Genomic DNA, 21,163 nt, shown 5'->3' with positions numbered 1-21,163 from the left:
TGGGGTTGCAAATAACTGCCCTGAAACCCATCAAGTAAAGATGCTGCAATTCCTGAGGTCCTCAGAGGCCTCCGCTAACCTCTAAGTCAGTGGTTCTCAACCTTCCTCATGCCACGGCCCTTTAATGCAGTTCCTCATGTTGTGGTGACCTCCCAACCATAAAATCATTTTTTTTTTCTTTTTTAACATTTTATTAGGGGCTCATACAACTGTTATCCCCATCCATACACACATCAATTGTGTAAAGCGCATTTGTACATCGTTTCTCAAGACATTTTCTCTCCATTTAAACCCCCGACATTAGGTCCTCATTTTTCCCCTCCCTCCCCGCTCCCCCTTCCCGCATGAGCCCTCGATAGTTTATAAATGGGTATTTTGTCATATCTTGCCCTGTCCGACGTCATAAAATCATTTTCGTTGCTACTTTATACCTAATTTTGCTACTGCTATGAATCAGGTGACCCCTGTGAAAAGGTTGTTGCTCGACCCCCAAAGGGGTGGCAACCCACAGGTTGAGAACCGCTGCTCTAAGCCTTTGTTCCTTCTTCCCCTACCTGCTTACTCCTACAGGTGTCTCAGAGGGAGGCTTACTTGTCATGTCCTCTTGGAGGAGCCCTGGGGGTGTAGTTGGCTATGCTTTGGTTCACGAACTGCATGCTTGGCATTTTGAAACCACCAGCACCTCTGAGGGAGAAAGACTAAGCTTTCTACTCCTGTAAACAGGTGCAGTCTCGGGAAACCACAGGGGTCTCTGTGAGTCAGCATGGACTTGATGGCAGTGAGTCTAGGAGGAGCCAAGGTGGCGTTGTTGCGCAAGCGTTGGACAGCCAACCACAAGGTCAGCAGTTTGAACCCACCAACTGCTTCTCAAGAGAAAGATGAACCTGTCTGCGTCCATCAAGATCTCGTCTCAGAAACGCTGTATGGGGGTTCTGTGAGTGGAAGTTGACTAGATGACAGTGGGTTTGGTCTTCCTTGAGGAAATTCTCCCTCGGTCCCAGTCAGGACAGATGTCAGTGCCCCTTCTTATACTTGCTCCCGCAGCCTCGGGTGGTTCCTGTTCTAGCTCTTGTCACACTGGGTGGTCACCACCTCTTTGTTCTTCTTAGACAGTAAACTCTCAGATGACTAGGACTCTGCTGATGTTATCACCCACATCTCCCATGGGGCTCATTCATTCACACATCCAACATTTATTTCTTAAGCACATTCAGTGTTCCAGGCACTGTTATAGGTGCTGGGGAGATACTAGTGAACAAGGCAGACACAGCCCCTGACCCTGCAGGGCTGTCAGCTCAGATGGAGTGATGTGCTAACTAAGCAACCCGGCTCGGGAGGGAGGGATCTCAGTGGGGTGCTGTGGGAGGAGCAGGAAGGAGAGACAAAGACGAGGTGTTGGGGGAGACATTGTGAGGTGAGACTCTGCTGAAGGATGCAAGGAGCCTGGATCAGGAAGAGCCCAGAGAAGAGTGTCAAAACAAAGGAAAGGGCACAGGTCAAGAAACTGGGATGGCTTTGGGGTGCTCACAGAGAACCTGAGATGACATGCCGCTGTCCTGTGTGGCTGAAGAACACGAGAGGTGGTCAGCGAGGAAAGCAGGGTTGTTACGCATCCTGCTGTGCAGAAGGCAGCAAAAAGCCTGGTTTCATTTTAAATGCAATGGTGTGACCAGAGGCTGGCCTTTTCCTCTCAAACCTGGACATCTTACCCCCGTCTAACACCACGCAGACTACGTGAAAGCATACCTTTACCTGACCTTTGCTTGACAAAGGCTGTGACTTTGCCCCATGCCAGTCAAATGGAAGCAGCCCTGGCTGCTACCTGAACAGCTTGATGGCTCCAGGAGAGAAAGGCCTGGCAACCTGTTCCCATAAAGACTGTGGTTGCTAAGTGCCATCAGTCGGTTTTGACCCATAGCAACCCCATGCACAACATAACAAAACACTTCCTGGCCCCGCTCTGTCTTCACCATCGTTCCTATGCCTGAGTCCACTGCTGCAGCCACTGTCTCGATCCATCTAACTGAGGGACCTCCCCTCTTTCCCTGCGCCTCAACTTTACCAAGCACGATGTCCTTCTCTGGAAACTGGTCTCTCCTAATGACATGCCCAAAGTAGGGATTACAGCCTTGTAAACCCTATAGGGCAGTTCAACTTGGTAATATGAAGTCACTTGGAGTAGGCGGGGACTTGTGGGCACTCAACAACAGCAACAAGAGCAAAACAAGCTGTGAGCTCCCGCGTGCTCTGTGAGACGCTGACTCTGGCTGCCAGCACCAAGCCTCCAGAATCACCATTTATTCTTTCAGTCAAATATTTAGGTACTTAGCATGTATCACACTCTGTTCCAGACACAAAGGATACAGCAATAAAAAAGAACGAAGGGAAGTGGGGAAGCGGGGGACGCAAAGCGGGGCAGGTAAAAACTCTACCTGTATCGAGTTTACAATCCATTTGGAAAAGATAGCAAGTAAGATAAATTAGAGAAGTCATGACGATTTACATCAAGAGATGTAACAAGCGGAGAAACATCAAGCAGAAGAAGTAGGTAGGAGATGGGTTGTACCTTCAATGATACTACAGTGGTTGACACAATGTCCCTTCCCTAACCATTCCAAAGGACCACAGAGTATCCTCACAGTGCAGGATATTAGAAGAATTGTGTCTTCATGAAACTGGTAAAATAGGATCAGAGAGGTTCAAAAAAGTGCTTATGATCACACGCACACCAGGAATGAAATAATCATATCTCTTTTATACTAGACGTTTATCAATGGAAATAAAATAATAACAACAAGCATTCACTGCATACTTATTATGTGCAAGGTGTTGCTAGTCATGTTTCCTGTATGCATCATTTCACGGAATCCTCTCAAAGACCTCCTAAGGTGGGTATTTTATTATTGTTCCATACAAATCAGGATAGCAACTTGCCCAAGATGACCAGTGGGTGCATGGAGGAGCCAGTATGCAAATCCAGGCAGTTGACCTTCACAGCTTGTGCTTGTGGCCACTACATTGCCCAGTGCCACCCCAGCGTGTGGAGGAAAAGCTTCTCTCATAATTCAATGGCAGTGAGTTTACGTCGTCTCAAAATGACTGTGACCCACCTGTCTTTGCGGTCATCTCTCTTTTACCCCTTTTGTCAATTAACGTAAGGATACTGGCACCAAAGACGAACAGAGTGTAGGATCCCCTCGCCTCTCACTGCACCTGGTCACCCACACCCCACTGGTACGTACGTGCAGCTTGTTGAGAAGGACCGCGTCCGTTGTGCTGTTGGCCCCTGGCTTCGCAGCTTTCCAAAACTGCTTCTGGGCAGAGTAGCGGTTCATGGGGCACAGCTTGAAGAGGCAGTCTAGAAGCAAAGTGTGAAAACAAGACAGACAACTGTTACTGAGGCGTCTGTTCCCTCAAATTATGGAGGACGTGCTCCCCTTGCTCTCCTTACTCTTTTTGTCAGCCAGTAAAAGGTAAAAACAACGACTGATCTGGTCAGATCTGAAAATAGTCACCCAGAAATTTGTAGTCACAAACCAAACCTTCTAAATGGTCTTTAATGAGGAGCCTGACCTTTAACTACCATGTGCTCTAAGGCACAAATATGAAGCCCTTGTGACCAACAGCATACAGCATTTTACTAATCTTTAATTGTAAATGCTTATTTCCTTGTTTTCATAATATATTCAATGCACTAAGATATGCATATCTACTACCTATCCATAAATATTATTTGATAGATTCACACACACTGTGACATTTGCATAAATGTACATAGTTTAAGGGCATACCCATGAACATTTTTTCAATCGTTTTATTAGGGGCTCATACAACTCTTATCACAATCCATACATACATCAATTATTTAAAGCACATTTGTACATTCATTGCCCTCATCATTCTTAAAACATTTGCTCTCCTCTTAACCCCCAGGCATCAGGTCCTCATTTTCTCCCCTCGCTCCCCGCTCCCCCTCCCTCATGAGCCCTGGATAATTTATAAATTATTATTTTGTCATATCTTGCCCTGTCCCACGTCTCCCTTCACCCACTTTTTGGTTGTCCGTCCCCCAGGGAGGAGGTCACATGTAGATCCTTGTAATCGGTTCCCTCTTTCCAACCCACTCTCCCTCTACCCTCTCAGTATCGTCACTCGCACCACTGGTCATGAAGAGATCATCCGCCCTGGATTCCCTGTGTTTCCAGTTCCTATCTGTACCAGTGTACATCCTCTGGTCTAGCCAGACTTGCAAGGTAGAATTCGGATCATGATAGTGGGGGGGGGGGAGGAAGCATTTAGGAATCAGAGGAAAGTTGTATTTTTCATCGTTGCTACATCGCACCCTGACTGGCTCGTCTCCTCCCTGAGACCCCTCTGCATGTGGATCTCCAGTGGCCTACAAATGGGCTTTTTAAAATGAACTGTGCCATCACTGCCCTGGGACATGTTTAAAACTGAAAACCTTGAAGGTTACATTTTGTCACATGCAGTTTTCACATGTTAAGTATTTGTAGAGTAGAACTGGTAAATGCGAGTCAATCCTCAACATGCACAAAACGACACCCTGAAAGTAGTACACAACCGGCTCTTAAGGACATCTGGTCTACTAAATGTATGAGTTTATTAGTCCTCATTTATTAGTCAAAATGAACTCCTTTAAGGAACCTTGAGCAGGTAAACCTTGTCTTATCTTATTAACTGTCTCAAAGTGAGACAAATTCTTATTGTTGTCAAGTACAGACACTGAGACATCTGTCCCAATTCAGATCAATCTCTCCTCTAGATGGGATCAATAAATTTGTATCATATCCTGGACACACAAAAAGTTAGCATATTCAGGGGCAAAATACATCACTTAACAGTAGAAATAAAAAGAACTTTCCCCAGTTCTATGATCTCCTTCCTCAGTATATTCACACAGAGTCACAGGCAGTCATAAATATGTCATCAAGCCCATTGCAACTCACAGCAACCCCATGTGACAAAGCCAAGCTGCCTTACAAGGTTTCCTAGGCTGTATTCTGTACAGAAGCACACCATCACAGCTTTTTTTTTCCTCCCAAGGACAGTGTTGGATTTGAATTGGTGCGTGTTGGTTAACAGCCAAACACTTAGCCACTGAGCCACCAGGGTTTCTTTAACGCTAAAACAAGATCAATGATATCAATCTTTATCAAGAATCTGACAGATTTATCAACTGAAAGTATATTTTCTCTGTATGTGAAAGATACAGCCCATGGTCTTTCGAGGACAAAGGTCAGAGCAGGAAATGAGTTTAACAGATAGTCGTTTCCACTTCAATTTACTTTTATGCATTAATATCCTAAAAGAACACTCTCTACTGCATAATGCTGACTACACATTATGTAGTCCAGGTCACTGCTGTTAAACCCATAGATGGTAACATCATGACTTCACTGCAGAACCTGCTTTACCTACCAGCTAGATAGGTGTGAACTCTCCATTCATCCTGCAAACAATCACACACACCAGGGGGCTGTTGGTCATCAGCGAATGGACTATCTTTGACATGGAACAGAAGGATCTGTGCTAGGGTCAAGGTGATTTCCTTGAGAAGGCCAGAACTTAACAGAAAAAAAAAAAGTATTCAAAACATTTAATCTACCTGCATTAACATTTGATGCAGGTCTACTTTATAGATCAAATGGGGTTAATTTCATATTTTATAAAGAAAAAGACACTAGAGTAAAATAGTTTATTCTTTTTTCCAACGTAGTTCATAATACGATAGCTAAGAGGTGTTTCTAAGTTGACTTGGGGAACAATGGGGACTGGATCCTGGGTGCTGAGGGACAGCACAAATGGAAAGCACCATGTGTGACTGTCCGTAGCTTCACCACATCAAGCCCTCACTTAGCAAATGGTCTGTAAACTTCAGACCATGTCACGTTCACCATGGCCAATCCATCCAAAGTCTGGCTCTATCTTGTATGCCAACTCTTTCCTTTGGGCAAAACTGAGCGCTGGTATTTACAACCAACTGTCTATGCAAAGATATGAGATGAGATGCAAACATACTAGTAACGGAACCAAATTAGCCTTGTTGAGTCTGCCCTCCCTCCCCAGTTGCTCAGCAACTGCTTCAAAGAGAAATTTATTTTTAATTAAGTTAAATTACATCAAATATGATGATAAAGTAACCTTGCAAAATTCTGGAATTTGCTGGCTCCATTTTGCCCTTTGGAATTTGGATGGCACAGCAGAGTAAATTAAAGTTCCACAGGGTCTTAATCCTGTTCTAAGTATAGACATAGACAAATATAGGAAATCCAGTAAGAAGAATAGATATAATACATATTTGAGGGAAAGCAGGGATTAAATACACGAGTGTATACACACACACACACACACACACACACACACACACACACGGTCTCTCCCCAAAACAAATGCCACAGTGAATACGTTATTTCTTGCTTTGGAGTAAAAACACAAAGATTTCAAAAAGTCACTTGGGGACAATTGTAAGCTCTCACATATGCCACATTGGGTAGGCAAAGGTGACTTTAGCGGAGTAGATGGGTTGGGTGTAGTGTTAAAGGCTGTCTTGGGCAGAGCTGACCAACCCTCATTTAACATCCCAGAGCTTTGGTTAGAGAGAGAGAGAGAAAGCTCAAGTGGGTAGCAGATGAATTTTAGCTCTCAGAGTAGAATTTATGGTGGCACATTCTGGGATGGGGTCAGGGGAGCATGGATAAGCAAGAAGAGGAACTAAAACAATGGAGGTGAGTGGAAGAAGTGCTGACGCTTAGCATTTCTATACCACCCTTCCCATCTCGAGTACAAATGAGAAAGATTCTGAGGGCAGACACTTTTGTCTGTCTCGTACTATGTGGTAACCCCAGCCTCTAGGGACAGACTAGAAGCAGTCATTGTTGTCAGGTTAGTGATGTGTTGGTAGCTGCTAGCTGGTCGGCTCCACTCATAGGACTCCATAGAAAACAAAATAAAATGTCGCGCAGTTCTTGGCCATAGTCGATATGTTCGAGTCTATGGTTGCAGTTGTACTCTGAGTGCCCTTAAATCTAGGGAACGACATCTTGTTGTGATCCATAAGGACTTCGTGGATGACTCTGTGTAGACCCCTAGGCTTTTTTTACCTAGTCCATGCTCACTGCTGAAACCCGTCCACAATAGGTGACCCTGCTAGTGTTTCAAATACTGACAGCATAGCTTCCAGCATCAAAGCCACACACAAGCCACCATAGTACAGGTGGTCACATTAGTGACTTAAAGCCCCCTAGTGCTCCAGAAACAATGGTGGATATGTCCCTTGGGGTCACTTCCCCTCAACCTCCCAGAGTTCTGTTTGTGGATTCAACTAGCTTAATTCAACTAGATTAATGTGCTTGCTATGTGCTGAGCACACTACTAGATGCTGAGAAAACAACAGGAGACAGACCCGCTTTTTGATACAGTCCTTGTGACTAAAACTAGTCAAGTTGAATTACAGCAAGTTAAAGTACTGTGGTGGCAGGTGTTGGAGATTGGCACAGAATGACTGCCCTGGAGAAGCAGAGCCTGCGGTTGGCCGTGAGGAAAGGCATTTCAAAGATGATGGCGTCTCCATGGAGAGCTGACAAATGAGGAGCAGCCACCCAGACAGAGGCGGCAGGTAGAGCCTTTTAAGAGACTACACAGGAGGCCTGGAGGGTAGTGGGAAAGACTGCAGAGGCCTGGGAGGTAGGCTGGAAAAACAAGAAAGGTTGTCGGTTATATTCAGATGTTGAGACTTCACAGCAAAATCCAATGGACAAACCTGGTCTGATTTATGTTTCTAGGTGAACATTTTTATTGAAGATGGTGACTACCAAGGAGAGGGAGGCTAAGGACAAGGAGAGGGAGGCTAAGGACAAGGAGAGGGAGGCTAAGGAGAAGTCAGTTTGGGGAAGAGGGGTAGAAATCAAGTATTTAAATCTGGCTCAGCTGCGTGCGTGGTGCTTATGAAACACCCAAGCCAAAGTGTTGAGTAGGTCCTCCATCCACTCTAGCCAATTACAAATGTAGAATAGTCCATTATCTATAATTGTGGGGGTTGGGTGGGGGGATCATAGAAGAAGGATGGAGAGTGGAAGAAGCAAATAGAAGAAGATGGCGGTATTACCAAAAAAATGTAGCTGTCTATATGTGACAGGAACCTACAAATCACAGGACTGTGCTTACTTTATTGTAAACCTGTAAAAGCCTAAACTTGGTTTGGGTTTTCATAGAGCAAAAGAAAAGCCTTTCTATTTCCTTCTCCCCTCACTCCCCCCCACCAAAAAAAAAACCTCAAGAAAAATAAGAAACAAACATAACCCCTCTATTTTCTATGAAACCTAACTCCAGCTTATCAAGTCAAAATAAACGAAAATCAACAGAGGATGGAGGGTAGACCATGACGTGACCCATGGAGGAAAGTAAACCCATGTGTCTGCAGTATGTTTGCCCCGCAGAACCCAAGAAGGCTCAGCAACTAGAGACTCTGGGTATCAGGAACGGTGGGAGTGGACTAAGGATTCAGTTGGGGGACAGAAAAACACACAGAAAAATGGAATACACTGCAAACTATTGGCCTACGGCCCCAACTCACTGTACCACCCTTTCTTATATGGACTACTATTACAATTTTTACACTTAAAAACAATGGAAATTTGTTGTCTTGCTTGTAATATAATATGCTTACTTTTGCCTCTTGATTCACAAAACCTAAAATACTTACTGCAAGAAAAAAAAAAATTTTACTGCCTGATTCTTAAAAGAAAACTGTTTGCTGACTCCTGACCTAAAGGGTCCTTCGGGAAGAAAAAATGTGAGGGCCCCAGAGAAGAACAGTACACTCCAGGTTTCTCGTGAAAAATACAGTTTGCCACTTGAGGAAGAATGGAACACACCAACCACTCCACAAGTCCTACTGCAGAGTTCTAACCACTCCTTGGGGCCTCCTTCTGAAATCTGAATAGACTCCCAAGGGTCAGCAGTCACTTGATGGAATTTTCCATTAAGGAAAACAGACATTGAACAACAAACAAAAGTAACTCTGAAGAAACAGGGGTGATCCAAGACATGGAGCATGTTGTTCAAGAGAAAAAGCTGTAACCAAAAAAATCATCATTAACATCTTCAGAGACATAAGATTGGAAGTTATAACCACAAAGCAACAACAGAATAGTATTTAAAAATATGACAACATAAAAACACAAATGTCTAAAATTGTTACTCTCAGTATTGGCAACCAAGTTGAGATATTTTCCCAGAAAGATAAGGGAAGCAGGAGGAGGGCATGGGGCAGAAAGAGGGTGATAGAAAGAAAGTGGTTTAAAAAAAAGAAAGAAAGAAGGAACAGGGGAAGTAAGAAAACAAAGAGAAAGAGAGAGAAAAGAAAGTAGAGGATGTAGCAGATCAACCAATAGGTCCAACATGGAAAAGGAAAAGAGTAGAAGACATTGCCAACAAACATCATAGAACCGGAGGAACTGTCTCTCTAGGTTGAAAGAATCCACTATCTGTCAGCACAAGAGAAGTAAAAAATGAGCCATCCACACACATCAGTGTAAACTTTCAGAATAACAGGGAAAAGAAAAGGACCCTAAGACCCAACAGCAAGAAAAATGGCTCATCAGAAGCCAGACGCCAGAACAGCAATGGTGACCGCTTAGAGCAGACTCTTAAGAGCCAGTTGAGTTCTCCAAAAGGCTGGCTGACACTATTCTTGACCTGGAATTCTGAACTTGGCTAAGGGATCAATTTGGTATGAGAGGAGAATAAAATCAAATTTCAAATCTTCTTCCCACATAAACTTTTAAGGAAGATTCTGGAAGATGTGTTCCACCAGATGGTGCCAAAAAATCGTTTCTAAAAGCCATTGAATCATTAAAGAGGTTTGTCCTGGCCCAACTCAAATGTCACCACTTGTTCCGTGACAGGGATGGTCAGCTTAGTCCCTCCTGGTCAATGGTGTCACAGCAGATATGGTGAAGGAAGCCCCACGATGACACTGAGCAGATACAAAGGACTCCAGGGGTGAAGGGCACTGGCAAGCAAAAGAAGTGAGCCTACCCTCCTGCCACATAGACAATGTACTGAAGCCTTTAGCAGGAGGAGAAACTGAGTGCATGCTTCCAGAACGGGGTTAGTCAAGAAAAATACAATCTATTCCAGGGAACATTGGCATATTAAAATCCAGTATGTCTTTTTTGGGTCAACAGTAAAAAGTATTTACATAGTCATAAATACAACATAAATATTAATTTAACCAAAAAATTTTTTAAAGTGTGATATAATTACTAGGAGAATGGAGAAAAATTAAGAAGGTAAGAGAAAGTCCCCCTCATCTAAACAGGAAGTCAACAGACAATACTAAAGGCATATGGGATCAGACACAAGACTATTACCATTATGCTGTGCTTTGTACATACATCGATAACAACTTCTTTATGTAAATTACCTTTCCCCCTCAATCAGTGTGTTGTACCTTGGTACCATTTTACAACCACATCTTGACAACGGGTCACAAGCTGGATAATGCCAAGTATCAGTGGGGATCGAGGCACCTTTCTGCCCCACTGACGGGCACACAGACAGGCACAGCTACTCTGGGAGGAAACCTATCACCAGTCCAATTCCAAACTCGCTGCCAAGGAGTCCCTTCCACCTCACAGTGACACCTACAAGGCAGGGTAGAACTGCCCTTGTGAGTTTCTAAGACTGGAACTTTAAAAAAAATCATTTTATTGGGGGCTCATACAACTCTTATCACAATCCACACATCCATCGTGTCAAGCACATTTGTACATTTGTTGCCCTCCTCAGAGAGTAAGACTGTAACTTTTTATAAGAGTAGAAAGTCTCATCTTTCTCCAAGGAGTACCTTGGGGTTTCGAACCACTGACCTTGCAGTTAGCATGCAATGAGTAACCTACTACATCACCAGGACTTCTACTCATCCAATTAAGAAATACAAGCCAATAGCTCTGCCAGTGGGCATCCATTCCAAAGAAATTCTCACAGGAGGGTAAGAGGACATGAGAGATCTTGTTCTGGGGAAGAAGGGATGTCAACTTTTCATTGCAGTGGCCTGCGTTACCAATTGAATTGTGTGCACTCCCCACACATTACTTCATCCATTCAAAAAAGAAAATGTATGTGCTGTGATCCTAACCCCTATACCTGTGGATCCCATATTGCTGGTGCATAGAGTCTTCTTCGTTATTAATCAAGCCACATTAGTAGAGCTTGTCTCCTACACCTGGTCAGTTCTGAGTTATACAAAGACCAGATTAGACAGAGGCAGCTATAAACTAGGAAGACCACTGTCATATTAGGATTTCTACAAACCAAGCAATGCCTGGAACTGCCTACAAATAAGGAAATGACACCTCAAGACCCTGACTTGAACTTTCAATTTCCAAAGGATGAGGAAACAAAGTTCTATTCTTTAAAGTGGCATTTGTGCTAGAACAGCACTAGGAAACCCAGACAATCTGGCACTTGCACTCACATAGTGCTGGAGTTAACCAATCACATGGCCTACCATGATGGAGGGGAGTTAGAAAATATAGTTCAGCCGGGAACTCAAGAAGAAATGAGTTTGCTGTGCACCCAGCCAATCTCTGTTCTTTAAAACATCAATCATCCATTTCACTCTCTCTTATCCTCAATCTATAGGTTGGACCTACAGCAGTAAACCAGAAAAACAGACCTACTTCACAGAATTTATTCCAAGTGTGGTAGATTTTAAAGACTCAAACCCACCTGTTATGGATTGAAGTGTGCCCCTCCCCACGCCCTGCAAAAAAGAAGTGTGCTGTAAATCCCAACCCTACAATATGTGTGGCTATATTCCATGTGGAAATAAGGCCATCTTTGTTGTTCCTATTGTTGGTGCATGCCTTCCAGTGAGTTCTGACATTTATCGACCTTCTGTACAACAGACCACAACACTGTGCTGTCCTGCACCATCCTCACAAACATGCGTATGTTTGAGCCTGTTGCTGCATTCACTGTTGTCAATCCATCTTGTTGAAGGCCTTCCTCTTTTTCACTGACTCTACTTTATCAAGCACGATGACCTTCTCCAGAGACTGGTCTCTCCTGAGAACATGTCCAAAGTAGTGTGTGAGATAAAATCTCATCATCCTCACTTTTAAGGAGCACTCTAGCTATACTTCTTCCAAGACATTTCCAAGACAGTTATTGTTCCGGGAGTCCATGGTGCTTTCAATATTCTTCACCAACACCATAATTCAGATACATCGATTCTCTTCCGGTCTGGGACGCGTGTGGCCAGCGTTCCCATGCACCTCAGACAAATGGAAAGACCATGGTTGCAGTCAGAGGCACTTAGTTCTCCAAGTGACATCTTCGCTCTTCAATACTTTAACAAGGTCCTATGCAAATTAACCCAAGGTACACGTCCTCTCATTTCTTAACTACTACTTCAATAGCCATTGATGGTGAATCAAAATAACGTGAAATCTTCTCATTTTATCATGATGATTTCTATTGGTCCAGTTGTGAGGATGTTGTCTTTCTTTACATTGTTATAAACCACACTGAAGGGTGTATGTAGTCTTTGATGATCTACAGCCACGCCACCATGAACACAGCTCTCAACTGATCTCAGAAACTCAGCAGAGTCAGGCCTGATTGTACTTGGATGAGAATCCACCTGGGAATACTGGGTGTTGTACTGGCTTAGTTACACTCGGCGTTAAATCCTTTCTGAATGTTAGGTATATTATATCCCATATATACTTATTCAATCTCTATGCTGAACAAATAATCCAAGAAACGGTTATAAAGAATGTCGCATCGGGCTTGGAGGAAGGCTCACTACCAACCTTCAATATACAGCTAACACAGCCTTGTTTACGGAAAGTCAAGAGGACTTGAAGGCGTGGCTTAGGCACAGCAAAGAAAGTAGAAGTGATGGGAGAGATACACAATACATGAAAACTAAGGAAGCTAAAAAGAGATAACAACCTTCCCCCAGAGCCAAGAGAGAGCAAAAGCCGCCCCTATCGCCAGTGTCCTAAGAAAGGGCTCCTAGCCTCTGAAACTCTGCGAAAGTAAATTATTTGCTTTAAATCCCCCGCGCGGTACTTCTGTGAGAGCAGTGCTATATAACTGAGAAACCATCTCATTGATCAAAAGGACAACCAATGAAAAGACTACCATGTCTTAAAATGCCTTTAATGAGTCAACATATACAAATGTTATTTTAAATAGGGAGAAATCAAGGGACTATTTCCACAAGCTCTAAATAGGGAAATTTTAGATATTTTTCATTTATAGACTGTTTTTTTTTGTAAAAGTTAAGTAGCAAAAAGTAACTTTTTGGAAAGATAAGAGTTGAAGTGTTTAAAAAAAAAAGAGTTGCAGTGTTAGTTCTCAATGCAGTAGAATAAGACTTAAAATGATTAATGAAAGGGAAATGTAAAGTCATCCTTATTTTAAGGATTCTCTCAAGTCAAAAGTACTACAAGCCTCATACCAAACTCACCGCCATGGAGTTGATGCTGACTCATAGAGATCCTATAAGACAGGGTAAAACTGCCCCTGTAGGTTTTCTGAGACTGTAAATATTTATGGGAGTAGAAAGCCCCATCTTTCTCCCTAGAAGCAGCTGGTGTTTCGAACCACTAACCTTTTGAAACACCAGCTGCTCCAAGGGAGAAAGTAACTCATTCAGTCCGATGAGTAAACACCATGCCACTAGGGTGCCTTACCATCAAATTGACTTCAACTCATGACAATCCTGAGTGTGTCAGCCTAGAACTGTGCTCTGAAAGGTTCATAAAGTACGGGGTATATATACCTTACTTATCATTCTATGCCCACTGCATTCAATAGTATCGAGGCAACGAGTGAATGAATGGATACACAGGTGGAAGGATAACCTAAAGTGGCAGTTAACAAAAAAGAAAACCTGCTCATGTTTGCAACAAAAGCCTTCCACAAGCAAGCCATTAATCCCCGTTCACCATAAGAGGAAGTGAGTAGACATACTGCTATGCCTATGTTATGTCTATTGCATGCTAATCACGTTTCCCAAGCCTTGACAGTAGCCTTTTGAAGTGACATTTTCCGATGGTGACTGCCACATAAATCCTCTACTACCTGTCTGTAAAAACAGACACGGTGTTATTAGGAGACAGAGGACAAAGAGGCCATTTCCCCCACTCAGATGCCCAGATGCTTTTTCTGCGTAGGAAACTGAAGCTGACAACACCAAGGCTGCTGGTCTTGGCCTTTCATCACCTTTCCTGTTTGCAGGATCCAATTCAAAACAGGTCTAGGGACTGAAAAGGCAGGTAAGACACTTGCTGTGGGGCCAACTTAAACTCAGCCGATTGCACTTTTCTTTACCAGTTTACAAGGATTACTGAACGTGGGCCAGCTTTAACACCGAGAACAGCTGAAACAAAGTAGGTGCAAAGGCAAGATTTTTATTCCTTCCATCTGGCAGCCCAGACCCTGATCCCAACCTGCACCTGCACAAGAGGGTGCTTTCAACTCTGCACCTACAGGTAATGCAGGGGCCCAGGGTCAGTCCAGGACGACTTGGAGCTGGTGTGCCACCACGTGCAACAAGTGCCTAGTGAAGTTCTGCCTTGTCCTACAGGGCCGCTATGAGTTCGAACTGACTCAAGTGCAGTGAGGCGGTCTACAAAGTCACGCTAAGGGAAGGTTCATGGGAGTCACCGCATTCCCATCAACCTGTCAATATATATAAAGGGTCCTGGTGCTGCTGTGCGTTCAGTGTTAGGTTGCTCCCTACAGGATCTGTGATTTACACTTACCAGCTGGGAAAAAGGTGAGGCTGTGTGCTGCCTTAAGACTCACAGTTGTGGTTGTCCTATGTAGAGTTGCAATGAGTCAGGCTCAATTCAATAACATGTTTCTATAGAATAAATATTTAACAGATATCGTTGATCATTAACTACAACTTATGCCTGAAGGAACCTCATCTAATGCACGTGTCTTCTCAGTGAGGCATCACATAGCACTTCAGCCCTGCGCTTAGGAGGTACAAATACAAGCAAATCACCACACGAGCACAAAACATGCAACAAGTGTAGCACTAAGATGCCCATTCAGAGATCGGAATCTGGGAAATAGCACACTAGCAATACCCCACTCCCCCACCCCACCCCCACCATAAACACAGAATCCAGGAATGGTGAAGTACACTCGTACTTCACTCTGTTGGAAAGGGCACTTTTAAAGGCCTGGTGTTTTTCACCATCGCCAAAGGGAACATGGGAAGAGACAGAGGATGGGAAAACCCAATTCCAGCCTTGGCTCCACCACTCCCTAGCTGGGCAGCCTTGGCCAGAAGTGCTCGGCCTGCTTGTCTCCACTATAAAGAAATACCTGTGGTGAGTAACTGCAGATCTGAGATACCAGGGAAGCCTACTTCCCATGGCATGTAACTTACAGAAAGTCCCTTGGGAAGTGCTGAAGCTGAACACTGATCTGGAATAGGGCTGACTGGTTTCAATCCCAGTGCTAGCAAGTTGTGTGATCTTGGAGAAATTATCCAATTTCAGTAAGTTTTATTGCCTATAAACCCACTGCCATCAAGTTGACTCTAACTCATAAGGTACCTAAATAGCATTTCTGAGACTGTAATTCTTGATGAGAACGGACAGCCTCATCTTTCTTCCATGGGTTTGAACTACCGATCTTGTGGTTAGTCGTCAAGGGGATACCCACCAATGTCTAAGTAAAAACTACCTTAAAAGTTGAAGCAATTAGTACAGAGTGAATAACTGTTACAGCTGTAGAGGTAGAGATCAACAAATTGTATATCTACACAACGGAATGCTATGCAGAATGAGGGCTTCTGTATGGATACAAATGCTTCGTATTCATCTACTGGCTGGCATTTAAACCAACCCACAGACACCACAACAAAGGACTGGTGATCTGCTTCTGTGAAGATCACAACCAAGACCACCCCATCAAAATTAAAGCACACTGCCTGCCAGCTGATTCCAAGTCCTACCAACCCTACAGGCCAGACTAGAACTGCCCCCTGTGAGTTTCTGAGACTATCGCTCTTCACAGAGGTAGAAAGCCTCCTCTTTTTCCCTCGCAGTGGCTTGTGGTTTTGAACTGCTGATCTCTCAGCAGGGCTACTTTTGACCACTACACTCCTAGCATTTCCATAAAGCAATTCTACTCAGACACACACAGGTTGGGACTTATTCCACAAGCAACAAGTTTGGATTTTACTAGCTTTTGTTTGCTTGCTTGGTAACATTGAAAAACAAAACTATTGCTGCACACAGCAAGATGAACTTCATGGACATTCCTTTTAGTGAAACAGGCCAGATTAAAAATAAGCCAGTGTAGAGAGAGACTGGTTAAGATGGCGACCAGGTGAGCCGCACATACTGAGGGCTCTTTGGGACAAGGCAGGTTTAGGGTCCAGAGAGCCAAGTGAAAGAATTATGGGGAGTGAGAAATCCCCCTGGGGCAGTACCCCACTCACACCCCATGCATTTGTCCTGAGCCAGGGCCTCAGTGATCTGAGATCCGATTCTTGGGACATCTCATCTCATCAGGCTGAGCGACCCCAGGAGCACCACCACTGCTTCCAGGATCAGCGAGTGACCCACTCCACCGGCAGGCCGGGCCTCCATGCCAGGAATTACTTGGCTGCCCCACCGAGACACGAGCAGTTGTGGTGGTACCCCCTATAGCAGCTGCCCACTCATGGGACTACACTAAGAGAGAAGTTTCCCTTTCCTGCAGTTCCTCTCTCCCCACGTTGCAGGGGTTGCAGCGATCTGTCCCCGGACTCAGGTCCCTCCTTCCATTCACCCAGTGCCCCTGTAACTGACTTGAAATCTACTGGTAGCTGGCTGGGTGACCTGCACTGGGGACAATACACACCCATTGCTGACTGGGACCTTGCCACTGGCACCCGTATGTCCGTCTGCTCCCGCCAGCTTCAATCCTGCTCCCTGCATGGTAGGCCGCATTGCTGCACACTCTCTCAGCCACCAGCGTTGGGCACTTCCTACAGGAGCGTGACTGCTGCCAGAGCCCATCCCACTTCTACCTGCCCATCCCACTTCTACCCAAGACACTACTTCAGGGGAGCCCACTGTGGGACCCTGTGGGGTTCCCAGCACCAACAGCTCCAAACGCCAAGCCTGCCTACACCAACCCATTCCTGCCAGTGCGGACGGCTGGTGCCACTGCCCTGTTTCCCGCCAGAACCACCTCTGTCCGTTCCCAGCCTGGCCCACGCCACTGTGTAACCCTGTACTGTTCACAGCACTGATGGCCTGAACAATAAGCGTTCCTGCCTGCTAAGAAGCCTAATGACCCAGCTTTGTGTTTCCTGCTGGAGCCGGTTCTGTTCACTCCAGACGGCCCAAGCCACCTCAGTACCCTGCGGCATCCCCAGCGCCAATGGCCACAAACACCTTCTGGCCCCAGCCTGTTTCTGCCAGCATAGGAGGCTGGCACCTCAGCCCGGTGTTTCCCACAGCATCCCTTGCTGCCCAGCCCTTTCTGGCCAGTGCAGGAGGCTCGCTGCTGTGGGGCGTCCCCTGCCAGCATAGCCTCTACCTACCTGCTCAACACCACAGGCCTGAAGGGCACAGGGGAGTGCATGCTTGATCTGAAGAGCATTCATTCTCCTCACATCGCCTGGGGCCGGTGCTCTAGAAGAGCACCACTTCCCGAGGTAGCTAGACCTCCCCCACCACTGCTCTCTATTAGGCATCTTTAGAAATTGGAGGGAAAGGGGGGCGAAATTTCTTGTTTTCTTTACTCTCTCTTTTTTCCTTTTTCCTTATTATTATTATTATTATTGTTTCTTTTTTGCTTTTGCTTTTCTCTCTCTTTTTTTGCTTTGCTTTTTTTTTTTTTTAATTAAACAAGAAAAAAGGCTGCAAATTGTGCCCTGAAAGGCCAGGTCATTCAATTAGGCTCCAGTCTCCCTCCAGTCACTGAAACTTCTCACCACTGTTGGCCACTGAACCATCGTGGAACTCTGCCTACACGGCAGTCTGACCCATCTCTAGAGTAGGTCAAGAGCAGCCCCCTGAATGCATCCTTAATAGTAACACAGATAAGGACTTAAGGACCCCCTGGTCTCCCAGAAACATACAGCCTATGAAAGGATCGAGGAAAAATCAACAGAGCACATCACTACCATCAACAACAACAAAAAAGCCAGAGACAAAACACAGGAGCAGAGTTAATGACTCTCATAGAAGAATCAGACATGGATCTGTCAAAGAAGGAAATCTGCTCAGAGTAATACAGGAGCTGAGGAAAGCAGATCAGAATAAGGATGAAAAGATAGATGGGATGAAGTCCAGGATAGAGGGGACGAAGTCCACACACCAAAGGGAAATACAGGTGCTAATGGATGACGTAGCAGAAGCCACACACAAGGTTACAGAACTTATGATTAGAGTTGAAGAGGCAGAGAACCATATCAGTGATCTCGAAGACACTCAAACAGACCTCAGCAAGTGAGAAAGAAAGGAAAATTAAAGAAGCAGAAGATAATCTGAGCTCAATGACAGATGCTAAGAAGAGGAATAATATTCAAATAACTGGTCTACCGGAGCAGAACACACCTCACAAGTCGACAGCCAAGATAGCAAAGGAATTCCTGGAAGAAAACTTTCCCACCCTAACGAGTGAGAACCAGGCACTCATACAGGAAGCAGACAGGACACCAGCTAGACTAGACCCCAAGAAGAACACACCAAGACACATAATAGTAAAAATATCCAACTTTGAGGAAAAAGAGAAAATTTTAAGAGCAGCAAGAGAAAGGAAGACAGTCACACACAAAGGAGTGCAGGTTAGAATATGCTCAGACCTATCAGCAGATACCATGAAGAGGAGGAGAGAGTGGAGCAACATCTTCCAAAAGCTGAAAGAAAAAAACATCCCCCTCCCCAAATTCTTTACCCTTCCAAGTTATCCATTAAGATAGATGGTGAGATAAGGGTCTTCCAGGACAAGGAATGACTCAAAGAATATGCTGCAAGATATCCGACGCTGAAGAAGATACTGGCTGACTCACTATGGCTAGAGAATCAACCTCCACCAAGAACAAACAGGAGGCCACCATATAGCCCCTCTATCTAGAGGCCAACATGCCAGAAACAATTACTAGGACAACAATGTCTCAGAGGGAAAAGAAGACAAGATAGAAACTCTCCACTCAAACACAGCACACTGATATGAAGGGAGATAGAAAAACACCCAAAACACAAGACAGGGCATGACAAATATGAATCCAAAGATAGTGATAATTCTGAATACCAATGGACTCAATTCGTACATTAAAAGAAAAAGACTGGAGGACGGGCTCAGAAAACACAATCCATCAATCTGTTGCCTGCAAGAGACGCATCTTAAGCGCACAGACAAAAATATGATAAGAATAAAAGGCTGGCAGAAAGTATACCTATCAAATGGTAACTCAAAAAAGCATGGGTGGCAATCTTAATCTCCGACAAAGTGGACCTCAAGGTCCAAACCATAAAAAGAGACGAGGGACACCACATAATCCTCAAAGGCTCAGTAAACCAAGAAGCAGTTATCATATTGAATATTTACACACCTAATAATGGTGCGGCAAATTTTGTCAAACAAACTATTAAAAAGATGAAAAAAGAAATCATGGACTCAACAATCATGGTAGGTGACTTTAACACTCAGCTATCAGAGAAAGACAGATCATTGGGAAAGAAGCTCAGCAAAGAGGCTATAGAGCTAAACAAAGCAATTGGGCAACAGGGCCTGATAGACATTTATAAAGCTTTCCATCCAAATGCAAAAATAAAATTCACATTCTTCTCAAGCTCACATGGATAATTTTCAAGAACAGAACACATGCTGGGACACAAGTCCAGCCTGAGTAAATTCAAACACAAAGATATTATCCAGACGTCTTTCTCAGATTGCCATGCCATAAAGCTGGAGATTAATAAGAGGACGTCCAGAAAAGCAAGGGCAACCAATTGTAGGATGAACAACAATCTCCTGCGACATGAATGGGTACAGGCCCAGATTAGAGAGGATATTAGGAAGTTTCTGGAAAGTAATGACAACGAGAATACAACGTATCAACTTATGGGATACTGCGAAGGCAGTTATCAGAGGTAGCTTGATATCATTAAATGCATATATGAAAAAAGAAGAGGCTTATGACAGATACATTATCACAAAACCTCCAACAACTAGAACGGAGTCAGAACAACCCCAATAGCAAAAGAAAAGAAATAATAAAAATCAGGGTTAAACAGAGTTAAACCAGTGGGAAGACAAGAGAACGATGCAAAAGATAAATGCAGCTAAAAGCTGGTTCTATGAAAAGATCAACAGAATTGACAGACAGCTGGTGAATCTGACCAAGGATAGGAAGGAGCACACATCAATAGCCAGTATGAAGGATGAAATAGGGATAATTACAACAGACCCCAATGAGATTTAGAAGATAATCACAAAGTAGTATGAAGGCCTGTATTCTAATTAATTCATAAACATGGAAGACATGGATAAATACTTGGAAAAACAGTCCCTCCCTAGATTATCTCAGACAGAGGTCAAGAATCTCAACAAACCCATAATGAAGGAAGAAATAGAGAGGGTCATCAAGAACCTACCAATAAAAAATGCCCCTGGGTCAGATGACTTCACAGCAGAATTCTACCAAGCATTCAGGGAAGAGTTGACTCTGATCCTCCACAAAGCATTCCAAAGCATAGAAAAGGAGGGCAAACTCCCAAACTCATTGTACAAAGCCAGCATAACTTTGATATCCAAAACCCTGCAGGTAAAAACCCTGCAGGTATAGAGAATTACAGACCAATATCTCTAATGAACGTAAATGCAAAAATCCTCAACAAAATACTGGCCAATAGAATACAAAAGCATATAAAACATATCATCCACCACGACCAGGGAGGATTCATCCCAAGCATGCAGGAATAGTTTAACATTTGAAAATCCATCAATATTATATACATCAATAAGATAAAGGGTAAAAATCATATAAGAAAAAGACACAGAAAAAGCATTTAACAACATCCAACATCCATTCCTAATTAAGACACTCACAAAGATAGGAATGGAAGGTAAATTCCTCAAGCTGATACAAGCTATCTATGAAAAG

The 21,163-nt window shown here is 44.0% G+C and overlaps 1 protein-coding gene across 1 annotated transcript in view; it reads right to left on the bottom strand.

Annotated features, from left to right (window-relative positions):
* Window positions 1-21,163, bottom strand: part of ITPR1 (inositol 1,4,5-trisphosphate receptor type 1) — a 413,260-nt gene that overhangs the window by 238,757 nt on the left and 153,340 nt on the right. The window contains exon 5 of the mRNA XM_045285628.1: window positions 3,243-3,358. Within this exon, the coding sequence (XP_045141563.1) occupies window positions 3,243-3,358 (116 nt within the window). The remainder of the gene's footprint in view (window positions 1-3,242; window positions 3,359-21,163) is intronic.

This window comes from Echinops telfairi, unplaced genomic scaffold (assembly GCF_000313985.2).
Source record: "Echinops telfairi isolate 266 unplaced genomic scaffold, ASM31398v2 ScPeMD7_7474;HRSCAF=8512, whole genome shotgun sequence".
NCBI lineage: Eukaryota > Metazoa > Chordata > Mammalia > Afrosoricida > Tenrecidae > Echinops > Echinops telfairi.
Note: the sequence above shows the minus strand (reverse complement) of the source record. Positions and strands in the feature narration are given on the sequence as shown.